The sequence below is a fragment of the Erithacus rubecula genome, assembly GCF_903797595.1.
Source record: "Erithacus rubecula genome assembly, chromosome: 2".
Classification (NCBI taxonomy): domain Eukaryota; kingdom Metazoa; phylum Chordata; class Aves; order Passeriformes; family Muscicapidae; genus Erithacus; species Erithacus rubecula.
This window is the reverse complement of record NC_136685.1, coordinates 102432446-102456086: the sequence shown is the minus strand read 5'-3', so window position 1 is coordinate 102456086 and position 23641 is coordinate 102432446. Positions and strand designations below refer to the sequence as shown.

The following is a 23641-nucleotide window of genomic DNA, read 5'->3' as shown; positions in this document are numbered from 1 at the left end:
AGGGTAAGGACCTTGTTTTCATTGTGATCTCATTATAACCATCCTGCTCTCAATTCCATCAGTTCTCAGGTGGCATATTCAAACCCTTCATGCATAAGTGCCAGTACAGCTACAGAAATATTAGTACACCTAATCAGCTCTCAGCAACTCTCTCAATAGATTATATCTCTGCCAGGGATTTATCAGGGGAAAAAAAAAATTGTTCTTGCTCGTACAGAGGTACCTGCAGGGTCATATAGGAGAATTCTGGTTAATAAGAAGTTAACTGGTTAAGGTGATTCCCCAGGATTATAGGAACAAACCTCTGGAAGTCAGCCTGTCCTCATAAAGAAAAAAAAATCTTTAAAACCCTCCTCAGAAAATGGTTTCTGGTCTTGATGAGTGCCTTAGCTCTGATTCATCTGGATGCTGAACTTGTTCACCAGAGCAATGGACTTGATTATCAGGAATACTAAATGACCATCAGTGCTCACAATCTTTAAAACCACAACTAACACTATGCTGCTGGGACAAAAGCTTTCACCACATCTTACAATTTCTCTTCAGCTTTCCTTTGTTACACCTAAAATAATAAAGCCAATTAATGAAACACAAGAGGAGCTGAGTAATATGCAGCAGTATAAAACTTCAACATTAGTCTTGCAATGAACTGCTCCAGGGGAGAACATTCTTTTCTGTGTAGATGTCAGAGGGAGAACCTAAATAGTTAAATACTACCCCAAAGAAATAAAACTTGTTAGGTGTTTTCATTTAAAAATTCATTCAGGACCTGCAGCCAGCTCTCACCTCAGACTTGTGCTCTTGTTGAAATCAACAGCAAAACTGCCATTGACATCAGCAAGAACAAGGTCATGGTCCTTCTGTGCTGCTGACTGGGTGATAGCACAGTCACAGGTCCTGAATTTAAAGAAGAGAGAAATCAATACACAGCCTACAGCTGTCTGGTTATATCTCCCCAGCTACCCACAGACTCACACTGGGGACATCCATTAGTTTTCACTTCTGGGCTTTCTGGACAAGAGGTTCATGTGACAGTGTATGACACATTAGGCTTTATCTGGATTCTCAGAGGAGCTGTAGTCAAAAGACCATTGAGATAAACATGATTTCCAGTGTCTGGGTGTCCTGCTGAGGAGGCTGCTCCTTGTACATTATACACAGCCTGCTGGGAACACACACAAGTATAAAGCTCTCTTTTATAGAGCAGCTAATGTCAACAGTGGTGTTTGCACCACATGACTTGATACATCTGGGGAATCCAGGCCAAACACTTCCTATGCTGCACAGAAAAGACATAAAAAAAAAAAAAAATATCAGACCAGATGACTAAAAAGATTTTGGTATCTGCTTCCATTCATGCAAAACTAAGCACAAAGCTCACCCTCTGTATGTTCAGATACATAAGTAACTCGTATTTTTGGGGGAAAAAAAAAAAAAAGAAAATAAGAAGGAAATAAATGCTTATCTGCATGAGCATTTGTAGAAAAAATGCAGGCCCTCTCTTCATAAAGATACATTCACAATACAAACGTGTATATGTAAGGGGATATTCATCTGCTTTAGAGAAAACTGATTTTAATTTACAGGAATTTCTGTTGTTTTCAAACACTTTTTAAAATGCCTCATTACATTTAGTGTTTCCTTTGCTTGGCATCAGAATATTATAAAACAAATAAAACCAACAGCATAAGAATGGTGCAAACTGCAATCCAGAGATATAAATGAATCTTCTATACTGCCAGCATCAACTATCCTTTGCCTAAAAAACCCAACTGCTCAACAAATGAGCACTTAAATAAGCTTTTACTAAACTTTAGCACAAACTGTTAAATGTGCATTTGGTCAACTTTGCACTGGATTTTAATTAAAGCCACCAGCCATATAAACTGCATTGTTTCTGCTTCCTTTCTCCCTCCATCCACCAGCTTTCTCTCTCCCCAGCTCTAAGTGAAGAGGCAGATTTGTCTGAAGCTCTGGCCAAAGCCAGTTCCATTTCCTGGGATGGCCGTGAACAGTTTACAGCAAGGAAATACCCCCATTATTTGCATTATTTGTGACCTTGGGAGCATCAGTTCATTGGCTACACTTCTGGCATCCAAAATCCTCCTGAACATGGGAACACATGCAGTGCTGGCAGAGAGACAGAGATCAATGCACTGCAAAGGCAAGCTCAGGGAGGGAACAAATAGAAAAGCTCATCCTTACACTCACAAGCAGCCAATACTCTCTCATTCAGCCTTGGAAACGGGCAGAAACAGTGCAGTTCTCCCTGCTTCATTCTTCCTTCCTGATGAAACTTTCCCCATCAATCCTGCAGGTGTAAATCCTGCTACATAATCCAGGACAGCTGGTTGAGGGCAGTTTCACTGAAACACACTGGCTTCTCTGGAGGACTTTTGCCAAAAAATGTGTCTTTTTTATCTAATCATAACAATGACATTCTTATAGTGTTCAAATATGACAATGCTACATCAATGTTTACAAAGCATTATTCACCAGATAATTCAGGGCAGAATAACAGAGAAAAAAAAATTCAGTGAAATTTGAATATATTGACTGCAAGAACTATCCAGATTTAGGTAACATCCAGAATTTTAAATAAGCAGCTACAGAGGTGACTTATCATGTTGGGATGCACCAAATACACAACCCTTTAACCAATTAAAACCAAGACATTTGATTCTTTTGGAGATATTAATAATGTCTTTTTGAAATGCTAATCATCCAAGTAGCAAACTGTTTACATTTTTGTCAAAAATTGAAATATATTGCCCCAAACTTTAAGAAATCCATATTAGCTATACCCAGCAAAAGACTTGAACTTTCAATTGTCTGCAGAGGAGCGATGAGGTAAATTAGGCAACAGCAATTTAATGATCCATCCTTGTAATTTCAGAATGACAGTACTATTTAGAAAAAAGTGAAAGGAAAATAGATTAAAGTGCTAAAATAAAGACACTTTGTTCATCTGAATAAAACATTTGTAACTCTGGTCTGAGAGGTTACTTTCATTTGCAGCCAGTTTGATTTGCCACTCATCTTCCTTTGGGAATCATTCTGTTTCAAGTGCAGTAAGAGATTATTTATTTGCATAGACCAACAGAGGGTTATTCTTTCCTCAGAAAAACAGAGAATGACATTGCTATACAAATGAAAGAAAATGTTAACAATTCCTGAAAGTTCTCATAGGTGATTAAAGGCATCACGCCACATAGCACTAAATGATTAGCACTGATGTGGCATATATTACATTTTAAGGATAGTTGAGCTTTTGCTCTGTTTCTCCAGCTACTAATAAACTTATTTTTTGAGGCACATTAGAAATATTTGATCTTCAGAAGAATGTTTTAGACTAAGAGCAGAAATTACTATTCTTCATTGAAATAACTTTTGTAAATGATCAGGAAATAAATAGCATCCCTACACATTTAATTTGAAATTAGTCTTGAAGGAGAAGGAAGTGAAATTGAAGCTGCTCTTTGATATTATCACGTTGTTCCCTCTTTCTGAGGCAGAGCTGAATCACAGCACTGAGGTAGCTGTCACCAATCTGCTGTTGCCAGGCCTTCTGTCTGTGGACATCCCAGTTGCACTTTGTAATTACAAATATTAAGGGTTTCTTTTCAGAGGATGTTACTCCCACAGAGTCTCTCTGAAGTCTCCAGAGAAATCCGCTTTACTGGAGCAGACCTGGACACTCACAACCAACACCTGCAGCAGCAGCAGTGTGAGGCCACAATGGAAACATCAGGTACTCACCCCATTCCAAACAGGCTTTAAAAGCCAATCTAGCAGAAAATGCCACCCCAGACCCTTCTGCTCCTCTTCTTCTGACCTCCCTGTAACATTCCTTCTTTCAAACCTTTTCATGAGATTCAGCTTCATGCATTTCATCCTTTCAGTTTGTAATCATATTGCTAACTGCACAGCTGGAGCCAGATTTGACCATTACCTTTATCATGATGCCACCCATGCCCTTATTCCTCTCCCATACAGCTCAAAAACCCTCCTCACCTTACCAAACCAACCCTCCCAGCCTCCCTCCCTCCCTCCCAGGAAAGCAGCTTCCCAAGCACATCCACAAAGACCACATAGGGAATCACCCCACAGCCAAAAGTCTTGGCAGAGCCCTGCATTACAGAACCCTCATGCTCAGAACAAACCCCAAATAAAACCCAAACCTCATCCAGCTGCTTCTGCCAAATAGCAAATCTGAAAGGTAATGATTTTCTGATGGATTACAGAAGTCACAGCACTATTTACTTGTCTGAAGCTGAGACCAGCTCCTGACTTCCACTGGGAAATCTGTGCATGGCAGAATTCAACACTGCAGGACAGTACTACTGAAGAAATATTCCAGAGATAACTAAACCTCTTTCATTTCCAAAGGTGCTGGCAATTCTTCTTCATTTTTTCCATATCATGTAGACTATCATTCCTCTACTGATAAATCCAAGGATTTGGGCTCCTCCTTTCAAGTAAAGGATTTTTCATATAGTAAATCTCTGAGTAGTACTTCTCTACTTTAGGTCCCTGGCTGAAGATGTATCATTGCTGTTCTATGGGCTTCAGAATAAAAACGTGTGTCTGTCACTCATTAATTTCTCTAGGGATGTTTTCCATACCAGAGAAAATCAAACCTAGATTTTATATTGTTTCCTGTCCCCCACCAGGTCACATTAAAATCTAAAAAGCTAGAAGACAGTAGGGTACAAGTATGAGCCTAGCATAAAAATTTTTAAAAGCTCATTTTCTTTGCAACTGGAAAGAGAAAAATAAGGACAGAAAAAGAGGCAGGGGGGTGAGAATGTTAAAAGTAAAGGTTGCCACCTCCTAACCCAAGGCAAAAGCCAAAGCAATTATGGAGAGACATATGTTGATGGCAATAAAACAATTGCTTGCATTCTGTGCCTATTTTAAATATTAAGTGTTAGCAGCATGTTACTTAGAAAATTAAAAGTCTCCAAATTTTAGTTTCAGGATGTATGAATAAAAGCACTGCATATGGAGGAAAGTCAAACCCAAACATTTTTTGTTTGCACATTGAATACCTCTAATATCATGTAATCAAAAACTTATTTAGTTTAGAATGAATCTAATACTGTAACTGATGAGTAAAATTTGGCATTGAGGATGGCCATCAACATGCTAAGTCTGATTGTACACTAAAATAAGCAGATGCATAACAGCTTATCTTTTAAATATCATATACTACACACATAAATGCAAGTGCTGGATCTAATTTAACAAGATTTGTGGTTTTGAACACATGGACACCAAAATTCCAGCATGAATTATAAGTTACAGTCCAATGCAGTTCCAGCTGGCTAAGACATAACCATTTCTTTCCCAAACTGCAGTTGCTAGTAAAATCAGTACAGAAAATTTCATTATGCCTACAGCAAATGCTTGTTTGACATTTTACCCTTTCCTAAAGCAATGCAGCTCTCCCCCAGAAACAGGGAATGAGATAATAATACTCAGGACCAGCTTCAGCTTCACTTCCTCCTCTTTCAAGGTGGATGAAAAATACGTGGGCATGCTATTTATATCCTAACCTTATATTAAAGAAGACTCAAATGGGGGATAGGAATTTCTGCTCTTAGTCTGGAATGTGCTTCTGAAGCTCAAGTGTTTCTGTTGTGCCTTCAAGAAAACACTGGGCTGACCCAGAGGATGCCTGGAGACCAGGTCTGTGCCTGAATTTGATGTCACTTATATTCTTCAGCCCAGCAAATACATATGGAAAACAGAGAGGTGGAAAATGGTAACTCAGGTGAGAGAATGATGTGTTATTGCAGCACAGTAATGAAAGCAGCACTAATTACTCCTGCATGTAGCAGACAAAACATTGTCTTGAGTATCTTAATGTAAAAAATAATAATGAATTTGCACATTGGGATCCATGTTGAAGCTAAAGTTAATTTTCTGTTGAGAATCTTTTTAGGAAAAGCAGTAACTTCCCAGTTTATACTGAACATTTCTTATTTTGTTGATATCACTATACCTGTAAACTGAATATAATCACATCAGCACAGACCAAGTGACAATGACTGATCTTTGGTATTAACTTGTGACTGTTCCAATATGTACTTAAAAAGCTCCACCAGCTTATTTTAGAAGGATTATGGTCCTACTGCAAGTCATCCATATTGGTGATACCACCAAAAACTCAAGGATTTGCTACCTATAAAACAAATTAATTTGTGTTTCCTGCTTACGTAAGAGACCCTTGTGAAATATAACCCAAATTTAAGGACTAAACTTAAATATTTATAAACAAGATACATTGGAAACCCAGGAAATCCTTATGGAAGACATTCTCCAATGTGATTGACTATTCATATACAGAGTATGACATAGGATGGAAATGAATAAAAAATAAACAACAAGCTCCATTACTCCCAACATCTGCAAAGCCTATTTTAAACTTCCTAAATTACACAGATGTAACAGCATGGAGCTCCTTAAGCCTCGAGTGCATATTGATGAGATTGTTTTTGTGTTTCTGTGATCCTGAAGTGAACAATTAAAGAACATGCATTTCTTAATCACAGCTGAACAAATCCAGAAGGTCAGTGTTTCTATTTGTGACGTGTGTATCTGTGAGACAAATTAGCAGCTTGCCAGCAGTTCACCAGGATATCTTTACTACCTCTATTTAAAAAAAAAAAAAAAAATTAATTAATTTTAAACAAAATTAAGCAGATTGTGGCTGAAAGGTTACAAAAAATGCTGAAATTCTTTAATATACACATGAATGTGGGGATAAGAGGAATTTATATAAGCAACAAGGACTAGCAAAATCAAAACAAATTACACTAAGAGATGACTTACTCACATCTGGAAAAAAACACCAGATTTTACCTCCTTATTTTTACCCCCAGGTTTCTCTCCCACCAGAGCATGTTCTGTACCACCCTGTCCATAGTCCACCAATACCAAATGTGACCTTTCTGCCCAAACACTGCAGCACAAAAGAGGAAGAGGAATGGATGAGCTCTGTAAGCTCTGAAAGTATCATTCTTGCACAGTAAAACAGTAAGTCCTGCAGCTAAAACCAAGGCAAGACTATCAAAAGTCATCAATCAAGCAAGAGCAAACATACTGACCCCTATAAGCATCTCCTAATTGATGTCACTAAAATCCAAGGATTCCAGAAAAATACCGTTACCACAAGGACACCACTGCAGAGAACTAATAATTTTATCACTTTTTAATAAAAACATTTGGCCCTCAAAACGTACAAATAAAAGGTTCCATTCCCTCCTCGTCTTTTGCAATTCCCCTGATATAAAGTCCAAAAAAGAAGAAAAAAGAAGGTACTGAGAGGGTGAAATGAATGCATATCAACAGGAAAAAGAAAGGAACACTGCCAACTTAAGTGTTCCTTCACAACAGAGTCCAGAGTCAAGGAATGCACATGTTATCCTGCTAGGAACAGAGGTGGTGGAAAGCACATCTGGAAGGAAGAGAGAAAATTCTCTGTTTTTGGAAAGTTTTTGGAAAGCCCAGGGTTCAAGACCATGCAGTAGGATCACTGAAGTTAGATGTGCTTGGAAGTCTTGATGAAACAAAGTCTGACAGGAAAGGCAAAATTTCCCCATCTGCCCAATTCCACCAAGTCAAGTGTCTACATGAATGCTGTCACAAATGAGTGATGTCATCACAGAAAAAGCAGTGCAACAGCTCTGTAATAGTTTTTAGAACTGAGCTCCAAAGATGGAGCTTTGCTTGGCAACACAGCTGAATCTTCATTTTTTAAATGTAAATAACCCTTTGCCATTACAGTCATTGATTCAGCTCCACGTTGCTCCAAAGACAGGTCATTAAAAAATGGCACTTTTGTTTTGTAAGTATTTACCTCCTTAAGTTTTTTCACTCACAAGGAAACAACTCCCACCTAAGACAATCCTCTTTCTTTTTGTAAATATCTAATTAAATTTTTAAACTAAATGTCTACATTCTGCAAGAAAATTCAGTATTTTCTTCATCTTGAAGAAGCAAGACTGGAAATTTAAGTTATTTCTCAAAAATCACTAAAATTCTTTATTACAAAGTGCATTAGGGGATTGAAACTAGATGACCTATAAGGTCCCTCCCAACCCAAGCCATTATGTGATTCTGTGATAATTTAGCACTACAGAGGATTTAGTGCCCACTGAACACTACAGGATCTGCAATCAAAGTCCAGGTCAGTAAAAACATCAAACACCCTTTTAAACTAAAGGAAATGGAAAACCCTTTCAGTACAGCATCTTTGTTCTGTGTGCTGTTTGTCTCCAAAATGTAATGCTACTGTGATGTCACTGTAAGCATCAGAGATCTAAGAGCCTGGGAGAAATACTGGTTTCAATTTCACTCTGGATTATTATTTGGAAAACATTTAGGAAAATATAAAGAGCCCAACAGGAGGCTCAAAATCTAAGAGATCCTGTTGTCTGCCTTTGTGAGAAACCACAAAATCTTTAGCTCGAAGCTACTTGCATTACACTTTTCACTCTTTTTTTTTTTTTTTTTTTGGAATGGTTTCTCATTTTCCATACCCCATTTCTATTGATAGATTTTTCCATTCAGTAAACAAGGAAGCTGCTGCTTATTTACAAAGTGACCTTCAAGGCTGACAAGAAAATCTACAGCTAATAGATACAAAAAACCAACACAATCCAAGAACAAGTCCAGCCACAACTGTGACAAAGCTGAACAGAAGCCAGCCTGTGGGTTGACAAGCTATTCAAGAAAATCCAGACCTGTTTTATTCCTGCTCTAGAACTCTTATGTCCATGGGGAGGACTAGAGAAGAGAGAGCCCTCTGGTAGAGGCACACCTGCATCATCATCAGGTTCATATCTTACCCTTCAAGCAGTTTAGAAGAGTTCAAGGCCAGGTTGGATGGGATTTGGAGCTGCGTGATCTACTGGAAATTCTGACCAACAACAGGGGGTTAAACTAGAAAATCTTTAGGGTTCTTTAGGGTTCTTTCTAAACCAAACCATTCCACGATTCCATGAATGGAGTTATGAATTAATTCCCATGAATTGGAGGGAAGGTGACTGTGTTGAAAGCAGGTGAAGGTCAGGAACCAAGGACAAATGAAAAGAAGGCATCTCTGAAGTACTCTCAAGTGAGAAACATGATCAGGGAATGCAACAGCTTTTTAGCTTTTTGTTCTCACAACTATTTCACGCAAATTTATCTAAGCATTTTCTGGGTGACTTGATACCAATTCCACTGTTTGAATGCCCATGTGAAGGCAGCATGATCTTTCTGCCTCCCAAACTCACTGTGTCAACATGTTCCTGAATAGCAATGTGCTCTGACATATCTGAGAACAGGTCTGGTCATATTTCCAAGGCCTGTGCTAAGCTGATGAACAGCAAGTTCCCTTGTAAGAACAGGGAAATGAAAATGCAAGAGGAATGATTCAATACACAGAGCTAATAGTGCTCAGAAAATGCTGTTAGTCCTGTAACATTACTGTCACAGGAAACAAAAAAAATGAAAAGATACAAGTGAATTTACTAATTTAAAAGGAATCAAAATTCCTGGCTGGAGTGCAGGGAAAGGCAACATTTTATTTGTCCTCTTTCTATTTATTTTACAAATTTGATTACGTGAGTGGGAGCCTATAATTGAAATTGTTTCCGTGGGCAAATTAAACCATAACATTTTGTTCTATAAATCAAATAGATAGAACATTGATGTGGAAATTATTTTTATATTTTAAAACAATCTGTACTACAAAACAAATACTACCTTGCAACAAACTCCAGGGCCACACAGCCAGTGCTGCTGCCATAGTAAGGTTTGTTAGTCTTCAGCAATTAATTACATCTGTATATATTGCTTTAAAAATCCCAAACCTAAAACTTTTAACAGAAAATATCCACTGGAAATATCTGCCAGGAACAGCAAAAAAAAATTAGTATAAAAGGCATATCTGAGGCTGGGAGTTAGAATACTTTAAAATACAAATGTGGATGATAATGTCCTGAGGTGCCAGAGTGATTTTTTAAATTTTTTTTAAACAGAAGGGAATGTTTTATTATGGATTCCCAAAGGGACACATGTAAGACCAAACATCTAAGTAGACTTTCAGAGATATAATTACAGGATTTTCACACATAACAAGACAAGCAGTATCCCTTCCAAAAATCAACTTTCACACACTGTGGGCAGCTTTTTGAAAAAGCAAACAAAAACCCCACAGCAGTTCCACAGTTTGTTAGAGACGTTTCTAGTCCCTTGTAAACATCAAGTTACTGGAACTAAAACCAAATGAAGACTTCCAAAACATCATTCTTGAAGTGCCACCATCGTGGCTGGTATTTGGGGAGCCTCAGGGGCTCACTAGGCTGCTGAGAAACCCATCCCATGGCTGATCCACCCCACATCCATCCCCATGGATCTCTCACCTTGCATCTCTCCCTTTTCTGCTGCACTGTGGCACAAGTACAACACCACTCGTTCATTTACAGTGCACCTGCCATGAAACCAAACCCAAAATGCAGCAACAGCAACTTTATTAGCACTTACTGATCCCAGGGGTGATAAATACGTTTGTTTACTTCTGCACGAGCCAAGCTGGTGGTAAAAGGGAAACTGATCAGACTGTTAAGTGGCTGAAACTCACATTAAAAATCAAATGGTAACGTAATCCCAGGAAATTGCCAGGATATAGAGATCAAAAATGCTGCAGTACCCAGGGCCACACTGGCATCTTGCCAACAGCCTGAGGGTCAAAGCTATTATTCTGCATGTATATCTACATAAATTTACATGTATTTTGCATAACAAGCAAGCATAATATTAAATACACTTTACTGAGGGACTGCCCTGGACTAGTTTACCCACTCTTGCAAGAGCACAAGTCTAGTGATTGCCTTTATTTTTAACTTCCTATCTAATAACTAATTTGGTTTAGCAATGCAATCCTCTGGGGAGGCTCAGGGTAACCCCAGAAGAAAGTTACTCCTCAGCTTACAAGGATGTGTGCAAGAGGATCAGTGCAACCAGATGGGATATAAAATTTATTTTACCTGGATCCCTTTCTCCTGTGTGGCATTACCAAAATTCTTAAATATTTCTCTACTTTACTCCTATGGCTTGTCCCAAATTCAAGTTTGGATTCCATCCTTTTGTACAGAGAATCTTCCCATTAATATTCAGAAAAGAAAAACAAAAAAAAAAAAACATTTAGCAAAACTTTTAATCTATCCTTCTATGGACAGAAGCATAATCATAACAGTGGTTGTTTACAGGGTTATATACAGTCAAACAATCATATATAGGATGTGCTGGAGAAAGCATTCCCACAGTAAGAGATGAAGAAAAGTAATCACACAGTTCCCTGGAATAAAAATATGGATGTGCCCTCACACTATGGCACATTATCACAATCAATTCCTCTGCAGCTACAATCTGAGTCCAAAAAAACTATCAGAGTCCAAATATGTCAAACTGCAAACTATGCAAAAATATGAGTTCTCTTATGTTTGCAGAATGTTGTACAATTTCAGAAAGCAACCAAACCTGAGCTATGCATAATATTTTCTTTTTTAAAATACTACCATGTGCCACATTTCTCAACTTTTCTCTCAATTCATCTCTTATACTCTTCAGCCAGAGATTCAGGATTGGATATTTTCTAAAGCTGTTTGACTCACTCAGAAATGTCCAATATATAAAAATAATCCAATATTTTTTGATATTATTGCAAAATAGGAACTAATTATCTGGAATGAAAGAGTGAAGACTTGCACAAACAGCAGAAGACAGCAGGGGACCCGTAACCAATGTGCTTCAGACAAGACACATGAAAAATCTGAATTTAAACTATTATCCCTTCCTAGTTGACATGTTTGAGGAACACCTAAAAATTCTAGGATATCAAACTGCTACTTAGGATTAAAAGATACAATCCTGAAGAAGATCAGACTCTCTTTACAGCCTTGCCCTGCCTGAACCCATCCTGTCTTCTATCCTGCAAAAGCAGACACCACATGCCAAACATGCATTATAGCCTGCAGAACACTAAGCCTAGGCTATCATTTTCTCCTTTCTTCTTTTTACACTGGAATTCCATCTGATTTTGTTTAGAGACTCTTTTGAAAAGCTCGAGTTTTCACACTGCCTCTTGCTTTGCAAAACAGCCAAGTGACAAAGTCAAATCCCTTCAGAAATCCTCTAATAATAAACTGTGGATACAGAAAAGAGGTTGGGAAACTTTTTAGAGTAACAGATGTCACATTTAAGCTTCCAGATAATTAGATGAAGGCAATCAGAATTTTTTTTCTTAATTTTTAAAGACAGTTTCTGACACTATGTGTAATAAGGTAATTGAAACACTTCTCTAAGCACATTGCTGCTAGGAAATTAAACTAATGCATCTGTACAAAACCACATGCTTTGCCCCACTGCCATACATTTCCTTCATCCCTCCAGTCATTTTCTTCTCATCTCTCCAGCTATGTGTCTCATCAGCATCCACTGCCAATGTGTACCATCAAAAATTTGAGCTGTATTACCTCAGCAAAGTTTATAGATTCCATATGCTTCTTTATGCTCTCTGCAAAGAATTAAAATTACATTTGTCTGGACAACCCTCACATTTACCAAGTAAGCACAGCTCTGTTCAAGCAGACTGTTCATCTTTTCACTCCCAGTCCTGCATTTTAAACTAGAGATGTCTTAAAGCAACTGCAGAGTCTCACAAACACAGCAGCAGCAAAGGTTTTATTTTCCTTTATGTCAACCTATGTAAATAATACATAATCTGGGTACTTGGCTTTCTTCTGATTGCTGCCACTGAATGCAATGCAAGGAAGGGAAAAGGGGGTGGAGGGAGATAAACCCTTGAAGGCTGATGGCTGGTAATTTCCTCTGCTGCTTGTACATACATGGCAAGAGACACAAAAGGCAAGCTCACAGGAATTTAATCTTATTATGATCCATTTCCACCTGAACTTTGATATGTCTGGGTGTAAAGCTGACACTCAGCTGAGCCGTGTCAGCCCCCTGCAGCCCATCTGCACTTGCAGATGTTGCAAATCCAGCAACAGGAATCCACAGCAGAGGCAACACTGCCTGGACTGCACTGACACAACAGGGACTCCTCATCTTCATCCTTGCCTAGCCCAAGCTGCTGAAGTGCTCAAATCTGCCTGCAATACTTCTGTCACTATCTGAGAGAATTAGAGAAGGGAATTTGTATTTGGGAACAGAACATGGTGCAGTCTGATTGGTGTAAAAGCCCAACAGACTCTTCGGGGAATAGTTTGCTCTTCTAATGTTGACACTGTATCAATTGGTTTTGGTACCTCACCACCACTACCATCATCTTTTTTCAATTGCCTTGAAAGTTCTAATAACTCCCTTTGTTTGGAATATCTTTTAGAAAGAAAAGAAAATTGATACATTATTTGTAAAGCAGCATATATCTGATGACTTTGATCTGTGCTGAGGCAATACCCTTCACGGATAAAAGCAGAGCTGTTAAAGAGGAGTCATCAGATGAGTACACACTATCTAACAGCTTTTTGAAAACATATTTCTACTCAATTAGCACCTACAGTGATAGCTAATTTTAGATATTTAAGCACTGAACTTTCTGTTGTCATGCTTTCATGCTACGAAATCCTCTTCAGTTAAAGTAGAATCCATCCAAAATGTTTCCCTTAACACATTTTATGTATTTTTCTCTGCTTAAAGCTGTCAGCTTGCCTACATTAATACACAAGGCAGAGGCTGAAACACAGGTTAGCTATTCAGCTGTGAAACTCCTGCAGAAAAATGAAATTACAGAATGGCATGGGCTAATGTATATTGTAGAGCTATAACACAATAGGGGACATATTGTGTTTGATTAGGTTGTCCTGATGCAGGAACTAGTTGTGGGATTCAGGCTCAGGCATCAGGATAGCTGTTTCAGGATTTCTGTCAATAATTTATCTGATGCCCACTTTGAATTGTGCATTATGCAAGCATATACTATTTTAAATTGGGATGTAGGGGGTTCATTTTGGAGGGGGCTGGTTCTGCAGGGGTTCTAAGTGCTGTGAAACCACATGATAAATTATAGATTCTCCTGGGGAGGATACAACCCAGGCACACGTGCTTAGCATACAAGCTTGCACAGATGCTGACCCTTCATCTGGGTTATGCTTTGTCTTTCATTTTGATCATCACTGACTGTTTATATGAAAACTGAAAAGTATTTTTAAAAAGAAATCCTGACACATTTCTCCACTATCTGTGGCTGTGCAGCTTGTGTGCAGTGCAGATGAAGCTCATTATGAATACATACAAGATCAAGAAGTGCTTATGAAAAACAGCCCTTAAAAAGAAACAGCCTGGGGTATTGAGGGCTTTTGTGATCATCAGAAGATGGGTAAACTGAAACACTTCAGAACAATTCTTTCTTTCCTAACTGCAATGAAGTTTGCCCTTAAAACTAGAATTTCAGTCATAAACCAACTTAAAGCCTGTGTAACAGTCTCCATCCAAATCCCAAATACCATAGGCTTTCCTGATAATACTGCCTGGATGTGACCTGAAAACAAGATCCAGACTCTAAACAATTCACAAAAGAATTGATTTATATCACATCCCTTTTCCATGCAGTGTGTATTTCTGCAATTTTATGAGTCTGTGTAACATTTGCCTTTTGGCAACTGTGCACAGATATATCAATATATTTATTTTGGGTGAGGTGTTTTTTGCTGCTGATAACTGTGGGTATCATCTTCCTTATCTCTTTTTACCTCCTTATTTGTTACCTGCACTATTGAAGTCAGAAAATTCAGTAGTCTTATGGGAGATCAGCTATGCTGTACGATCAATTTGAGAGAAAATGAATACATCACTTTTGGAATTTTTATACTGGAAATAATAATATAGACAATAAAACTGGTCCTCTGACTCCTCCTTGTACTTGGCCATTTTTTCTAAAAGCCCTCTTAATGTGCTCTGTGTTGCACCTCCTACAGGATTGATGTTTTCCCTGATTAACTTCAATCTATATTCCTAGAATCATCCTCTGATTGCGCGGTCAGATTTGTAGGGAAGCAACCCCACCCTTTTGCATATATGGTGAGACTCTAAACTCAGAAGTACATCTCTGAGAAAGAATGTGATTCACTCACCAGCAGACTTGCCTGAAACTGTGAGGTGCCATGTCAGATTTTCCTACACCTCACTCCAGGAAAGTCAATTATATTTTTGAAGGGCATCCTTCCTGTAGTTGAATCTTTTACATCATGTAAGCCACATGCTCACAGGTGTGTGACAAGGAACAGAAATTTGCATCCTTTCTGCAGCTGCCTGTCAACTATTTTCAAAATGTCTTTGGAGCTGACATTGTTTTACTGCACCCATTGATAAACTACAGTGGACTTTGACTGTATTTCCCTTTCAATACACATCATGATCAAGCAGAATGTTCACAATATTCTCTTAAAAGTGTTGTGGAAGTTTTGGACTTCCAGTCATTGCAAACTCAAGAGTGGGGTTTGCAGAGAAACCTTAGGTGCTCCACTCCTGCCTCCACAGAAATCACAGAACATTTCAGTTTATTTGACTAACCACTAACACTTCTTCTTCCATATGAAATCATGTCTTAGGGATACTTGAGAAGTGACAATGCTGGCAGTATTTTTCCCCTTCATTCTGTTTTTTTCTGCACTGTTTGCATTAGCATTTCTTGCACATGAATGTTCACAGCCAGCCAGTTTATTTGAATTAGTTGTGCAGCTTGTCTTTTTGTGCTCTGCTACTTTTTCCATCGGCTTTTCCACTGAACTTTCATTTCAAGATCAATAGACTTAGTTTACTGCAATGCAAGATTTTCCTGTTACTGCCACTGTCATTTCAGTCACCTTTCATGGCTTACAAATTCAGCCTTATTTGGTGAAACTCAAATGGCTTAACAGGTGAGATATAAATGCACAGTGTTATTTTATTTTTAATAATATATTATGAATACAAGCCTTAAAAGGGACAGAGTAGCTGTATTACTTGTGTACTACAGTATAAAAATATTCAAATATTCAAAATATTCTATATTAATAATACATTATTTCTTTATAATATATTAATGACCCTCCTCTTTCTCATGGAAGCTTCAGTCACTGAAGACAATAGTAGGAATGTGGCAGCAGTCAAAAATCTGTTTTCCATCATTGCAGTGGAACATTGTAAATGTGGGTGATCTCTTATTCATAAGAATTATTCTTCAGCACATTACAGGGGAAAATAGATTTGTTACAATTTGTTTGTTATCTGAACAACATCCTCTCAGCTATGCAGATGGGATTTATCCTACCCCAAATCAGCCAAAACACTCAACATCTGTAGACAGTTGATTTAAGCTGTTAGTAGAAGAAAAATAGAATATTTCTCTGCAACTCATTTGGTAAGGCCATCATTATTCATCTTCTCCTTTGCAGGTGCAGAGCTACATTGACTTGATGGGAAAGATTCTGTATTTGACACTCAAGCATCAGAGACTACAGAATAAGTCCATGAAGGGCCTCCATGTTCTGTTTTCCAGAGAACTATGAAATAGGTCTGAAAACAGATTCAGGACCAACAAATAAAAATCTGAAAAGAACTTCATGCTGTATTCAATGAACTTAAATCACAAAGTGTGTGCCCATTCCAGAATTGAACAGTTCATGTATTGCTGTCCCAGCTCCTTCCTTATGTTGCCTTTTTTTGGTAGAGAGTTTTACATGACTTCTTTAGGTGAATTTTTTCCCCTCTGTTTTATTTTTTAAAAGGCTTCCCAACCTGGAACTTTGATCAATTGACCATTATTCCTTTGGTGACTTGTGCTGCTCAATTATGACATTTCATTTCAACCTTCCTCTCCCAACACCTTGCATTAATCCACCCAAATAACTACTGGCGATGTTTTGGAGATGATTGATTTTTCACATCTGAAAGACATTTGTTCTGGTATGCTAACAGTAATAAATGAGAGATGGGCCTTCTAGAGTACAGAATAAAGCTGAATGCCAAGATAAATGTTACATTTCAAAGTATAATGACTGAAAAAAATTCAGATAAACATCATGCTTTTATGGAAAAGACATCTTATTTTCTTCCACAATGTATGTATCTGTTTGTTTGTCATCAAGGATTTGAATATTACATTATCAGCATAATTAGAAACACAAATTGATCTATTTGTCATACCAACAGCAGCTCTAGCTGGAGGATCAAATACCCAAATTTGCCCCTGTTCATCAGAGAAACCTCAAAAAGGCAAACTAATATTTCAAGGACTCCATGGGGAACATATGACAAATTACATCTCCAAAATAATTACAACATCCCAAAGGGAAAATGCACTCCTCTTGCAAATTAATCCTAGACTTTTACATACATTTAAAAACACATTTTAAAAGAGCAATACTATCATAATTTTAAAAGGCCATTTTTTCCAGGTTGGTGTTTTGAAGATCCAAAATAAATCCCGAGCCCAGGACATACTTGAAAGTAAGATCAGGACCTTTTACCCTTAAAGGTCATTCACCTTCCCAGGAAGATAATGCAAACTTGCATAATGGGTTCTTCTGCAGGCTTTTTTTTTTATTTTTTTTTTTTTTAAGTCATAATCCTGATATTTATAGTTCTTTATACTTGTGCTTATACTGATAATTAATAATACAGAGAACAGAAAGTATGGAGTCAGAAACACACATATCTATGGTGAGCTGAAATATGGGGCCTAGGAACAATACCCACAGTTGGAATTGTCTGGAATTCCCAGAGGTGCAGTTCCTGCAGATTAATTGTGCAGAGTGGGAAAACAGCTGGTGGTCAGGAAGGGAAGATAAAGGTATGGAAAATACTGAAAGAATGGGTGCAATTCCTAGAAATTACTCCTACTTCAGAGGGTGGCAGAGGCACAAATAATGATTAAAAGATCTCTTTTCCCAGCCCCCCAGTGAACTGTGGCATATATCAGATGCTTAATATTTACCTGTGGGAATTGCATAAGTTTTTCAAAAGAGAACCATTAATTTCTCTGCAAGAGAAGGCAAGAACCATTCTCACTTCTTTAAAAATAAACCCAGAATAGATGAAATTGAAATAAAACATTCTGTTTTGTTTTTAAAACAATACAATAGGTCTAATATCTATACATAAACATAGAACTACAAACTGTTTTCTCTTACTCGAGCCACAAAATCTGTTGTCTGAACCCAAATCAGAAACACAAAACATGAACAATTTTTAAGTCAATCACTTCCCTAGCTTTACACTACTTTTACTTCAATATAAAAAAGGAGAAAAAAATCATTTGGTCAAGTCAGAGGCATCTTCAAATCCAAAAATAGTTAGATTTGAAAACATCTTTTTCTACAAATCAAGAAAGGAAACCTAAAGCAAATCCCCTATAAATCCCACTGGCAAGATACTAAAAGCAAGGAGTAGGCTGAAGTCCATTAGCTGGTAGCAGAAATTCACCAGAAGACAAAAGGTGTGGTAGCTCTTGTATGTTCTTCTGTGGAAGAGACCTCAAACATGTGTTGTGGTGCAGCTTATAAAATGCAGTGAGACTGAATTTTTGGAAGCCATAAAGATGAAGTAGGTAAAGCAGGGAAAACATCATCACATCTGTCAAACTTTTTAATATGAAGGGATCTGATGACTGCCAGGGTGGAAAGAAAGCAATATAATTAACTAAAAAAGCCATACCAAATTTTTCCATATACTCTATGGCTGTTATGTTCATCTCTCTCCCCATTCCCTTTGATGACTTTGTGTTTTCAAAGAAAATACTTTTCACAGAAGGATCAAGTATGAACAAAATACTCACCCAAAATAGCAGTTTTATGAATAGATTGTTTAAGTATCTTGATTATATATATAAATGTGTTTTATGAAGGCCTGAGAAGCTCCTGCATAGCTTGAGTACAATAACAAAACTTTAAGGAAATCAGAATTGATATCAACATAACCCAGGATGCAAACTCAGCACACCACATTATTCAATTAAGATTTTTGTCTTGTTTTCAGAAAGGATGACTCACAGGATGTCAACACAAATCAGAGCACAGAACTGCCAGCAAAGCAAAGAAAAACCCTCCTAAGCCCAAGCAGCTCAAGTAGGAATTTAGGAAAGCCTCCTCTTGAACCACAGGTCTTGTTCCCAAAAGGGGAGAGGTAGGCATTACAACCTGAATGAGAATAAACTTCAGAATGCATTTTAGTATTTTTAAATTAAAATATATAAACTCCCAAAAATACCAACAAACCCAAACACAAAAAAACCCACTATAAAATTCACAATAGATATTCACATTTTCTGACACCTACTTCCATTCTACCCTGTAAAATTCTGAAACTAAACTTCAGCAGACTTCCAATGATCTCAGCACAGAAGTATTTCCTAACTGCTCTTGAGCTACAGCTATCCATTCGTACAGCTTATATTGTCTTAAAAACTCTACAGACCTGTTAAATTTACATTATAAAGTCATCCAAGTGAATATAGTGTGCAAGGCTGAAAAAGTCAAGTATGTTGACTCCAGCACTGTTCCATCTGCTATTCATAGCTCAAAGCAAGGTTCTTGTATTCCTTTTATACAGCCTTAATTTCATTCACTCAAGCACATTTGGACAAACAGCATTTGATAGCATTCATGCAATAACAGGCTGGTCACATATTTAAATTGCCTTTTTTCACAAGGTAAAGGCTGCTTGTACATGCAGGCATCACTTCATTTAGGCAGACTCAAGTATTTGAGAGTGGCAGGAGTGAATCTGATTGGCACAGCAGAAATTTTATGTGAGCTTTTTATTTTTTTGGTCATTAAGCACACAGACCATCAGCAGCAAAGCACCACCTGATGGAGACAGCAGATAATCAGAGGTGTGATTGTATTTCTGCATCAGGCCCTTGGCAGCTCACTTATCCTCCACCTTAACTTCAGCTCTATTAACAAATGACGTGAGAAATAATACTTAGACACTTCCCAACCCTTCTTCAAGACTGGATTTCCTCGTTTGTTTTCCTACATGCCATGTGTTCAGGGTCATAAAATTGAGACAAAAGAGCCACAACTTGTAACAGTTCAAACTGCTGCACTGCTTCTGAGCTTATAAACTTCCTAATACTAGTATAAATACTGCTTTGTTTGTCATCATGTGTATTCCTACCACACAGCACAGTCAGCCTGGAGGGGGAAAAAAGAAGTATCAGCAGTGAACAGCATCTATTCTGTTTGTCAGAGAGTTTTTTGCAGCCTCTGAGGCCATATACATGGCTTAAACTCCCATCAGCATTAGTGCAGCTTAATGCAGAATTTATAGAGAAAAAGGAAGGTTTGGTATTAGCCCAAGTAAATGCTCTGTCTTTTGGTGCCTCCTAATGAAAAATAGCACTGCCTTCTAAGCATGCTTTGGAGTTAGACAAGTCTTTGTTACTGCAGAGAAATGTAAATTTATGGGAATAACAAAACAAATTGATTAGTGACATGGAAACCACTTAATTGTTGCCTCCCAGATGGGAGACTGTTAAGCAACCACTTAACCCATTTGTATTTTGTAAGCAGAGATGCTGAAAATTCAAAATTATCACCTTTAACTTTTACCTCCCTGCAAAATTCCAGCTTTCTTATAGCCCTAGGTGGGGTGAGCTGTCCAGTTCTGTTCCTAGAGCACAAATGGGCTGTGGTGCTGAGAAGGAAAGAGGGCCAGCATTGTAATTTAAACCAGATACTACTTAGTGTTTTACATTATCCAGCCAACTAAAGGCAGAAAAAAATTAATTTTTTGAGTTAAATCCAAATATCTACGAGTCCAAACTGCAGACTGTAAAAATGTATGAAACCATGTTATCCTTACCTATGCAATTGCACAGCTGTGTACAGTAACATGCACAATTACTGTATTTTTACACACAAAATCACACTCTGGACACACACCCCAAATGCCACATCCACATAACTCTGAGTAGTTCTAGGGCAATCAACCTGCACTGATCAAAAAAAGCTTAATTCACTTTTCCATTTAAACACTTTTTCCAACACATCCAGATGAGATAAAGATGCATCAGCCACTTTCCTTCCCCAATTTTGCAATTTCCTATAAGCAAACAGAGCAGACTGAATCCACAGGCATTTTACAGCAGAATGTAGAATTATAATTTATAGACAATTTTAAAAAATGCCAATATAAAACTGTCCCTTCCTGGCCAGACTGCCACACATTTATCATTCCCCTACAAAAAGCTCAGTATTTAAAAATAGAAATACAATAGCAAAATATTGAATTGACACTTATGATAAAACACATTTGATTAAGACTTAATAAAGTAGTCTGTATAATACCAGTGAATAATGCATCATAAGATAAAGGTAGACATAAAGCAAATAAGGGTGTCAAATCTAATTCTAATGTGCATTTTTCAGCCATATTACTTATTTTATTACTGGATTTTGAAAAGCACACTGAAATTCCATAAGCTTTTTCCTTTTTTTTTTTCTTTTTCTTTTCTTTTTTTTTTTTTTTAAGCAAATAACAATAAATTCCTTGAAGAAATTTACCTGATTTAGTCATGTAGCTCAGTAAAAATCAATATAGAAATTTCTAGAAAACTTATGATGTTCCTTGTGTGAATTCATACTCTGACTGGCATGGCTTAGAAAAAGAACATTTTAAGAAAACTTTCAGAAATATATTGTTCTTGAGGTTTTTTTCTCTCCTGTGCATTGGGAAAAATTGCAATACAAGAATGAACATCAAAATATGCAACTGATTAAATATTTTAGTTAGAATAAGTTTTCCAAAATTCTCTTCTTAGTATTCAGCATGAGCCTTCCTAAAATGACAAGCCACAAACTATTTGTCTCGATCAATGACACTGCACACACTGGATGGCAAAGCACACATGCAAACATGGAATATGTAAATTTATTTTTTTCGGTACTGGTAGTAGGCTGGCCTTAAGTGAACTACAGCAGTAAAGCCAAAAAATACCTCCCCATTAATTAAAGTTTAAAGATATTTACAAAGGTAAATATTTGTATTCAAATTCAATCATATATTGCTTGGAAAATATATTTTATATTCAAGGGAGAAGTTTCAGAGGCGAGGTGCCCAGAGCATTTTAAATTCAACCAAATCTTCTGAACAATTCCCAACTAAAATTTTCACTAGTATTTTAACATAAAGTTTATAATAGGATGTAGAAAAAATAAATATTAAATTAGATTACTGACAGTGCAGACTTCTCCTACAAGCCAGGATGGCTCAGGAACCCCTGCCAGGGCAGCAAAGCAGCTCTGCAGCACACAAGAGCTGAAAAGGGACCTGGCTGGCCCAAACACTGCCCTGCTGCTTCCATGGGCTTCCAAACTCTGCAGGAATAAATCCCACACCAGCAAGGATCTCCATGGCATGTATCACTGTGCATTTCACCTTTAGGGCCTCAGGGTCTGGCATGGGGTGAGATAAACATGCCAAGGAGGGAACTTGCCCTTGGATCAGGTATCAGAGAAAATCAAGACAAAGCAAAATCAAGCATTAAGGCTGTGACAAGGCTTCCATTGTTTCCCAATGTTCTCCCTCTGGAGAGGTTTCCCTTCGTTTTCCAGCACAGCAGGCTCCCTCCCTCTTGCTTTCCATCACTGCAACTCCATGCCTGCCTTTCATCTTCCTTTTCATTTGGAAAGTAAAATTTTTATTCTCCCCCTCTCACACATGCAGAAAAATACAGACAGCAACCGTAAACGACCACTTTGGGGGCGTATTAAAGCTCTTTATTTTACCTTGTGCTTATCTTCCTTACTCTGGAGAAATGGGGGAAATGATACCTTGGGTTTTAGCTTTTATATACTTCAGAATCTCTGCTGCTTAGAGTGTAACTCTGAAACTTCCTATTAGGTGTCAGTAGGTTCTCTTCACAGGGCAGTCAGATAAAACAGTCCCAGCTACAGAATCAAGGACAACTGGTACCCAAAAAGCGAAAACAATGGAGAAGGAAAGGGGGCAAGCCAAGGGGCTAAGACTTCATGGCCTGGGGCTGGGGCTGTGTTGTAATGAGGCAAAGGGAATAGGTCAGCAAACCTCTGTCCATCTTCTCCAGCTGGTCCCTGGCTCCCTGCCCTTCCTCCTGCCCTGTGACCTTCCCCTGTGGCCTTGTGCCCACCTGGAGTTCCGCTATTCTGAGCCTGCACCCCCCGTGTCCTCTCCCCACTGGCTGCGGCCAAGGCCACTCCCATTCCCCTCTCCGGAATTCCCCTTTCCTGGAGAGAATCTCCCTCTTTCCAGCTGCGCCATCGCCATGGAATAAACCTGAGACCTGAAAGAGCCTCTTTTGTATCCATTCTAATCCATGCAGATGCTTGTCTGATATTAAGTAATTAGGAAAAAGATACAAAGTATTTTTGCAGGGTTGGACAATTGACCCCAAGATGTAGATGAACCAAAACTTACAAAAGTGTAAAGACTCGTGACTGGGATCCATCTTGGATTTGATTTGGGTGTAGCCCCAGGCAGGCTCTTGCACTGCCCCAGGTGTATCCTTTCAATAAACACCTATTTGATTCCTTTTGCTCTGTCTAGTCTCTGTTCCAGGCCACCCTTTCCAGGTATCAGCACTATACATATTATTACCCTCCCAGAGCCA

General features: G+C 38.0%; 1 protein-coding gene across 1 annotated transcript in view; it reads right to left on the bottom strand.

The window, feature by feature from the left end:
• LOC306798749 (protein-ADP-ribose hydrolase-like) overlaps positions 1–23292 on the bottom strand; it is a gene marked incomplete at its 5' end in the record, with an annotated part of 184902 nt that extends 161610 nt beyond the window's left edge. Inside the window, one exon of the mRNA XM_079298953.1 lies at positions 23190–23292. Coding sequence (XP_079155079.1) covers positions 23190–23292 — 103 coding nt within the window. The remainder of the gene's footprint in view (positions 1–23189) is intronic.
• Positions 23293–23641: the final 349 nt, after the last annotated feature.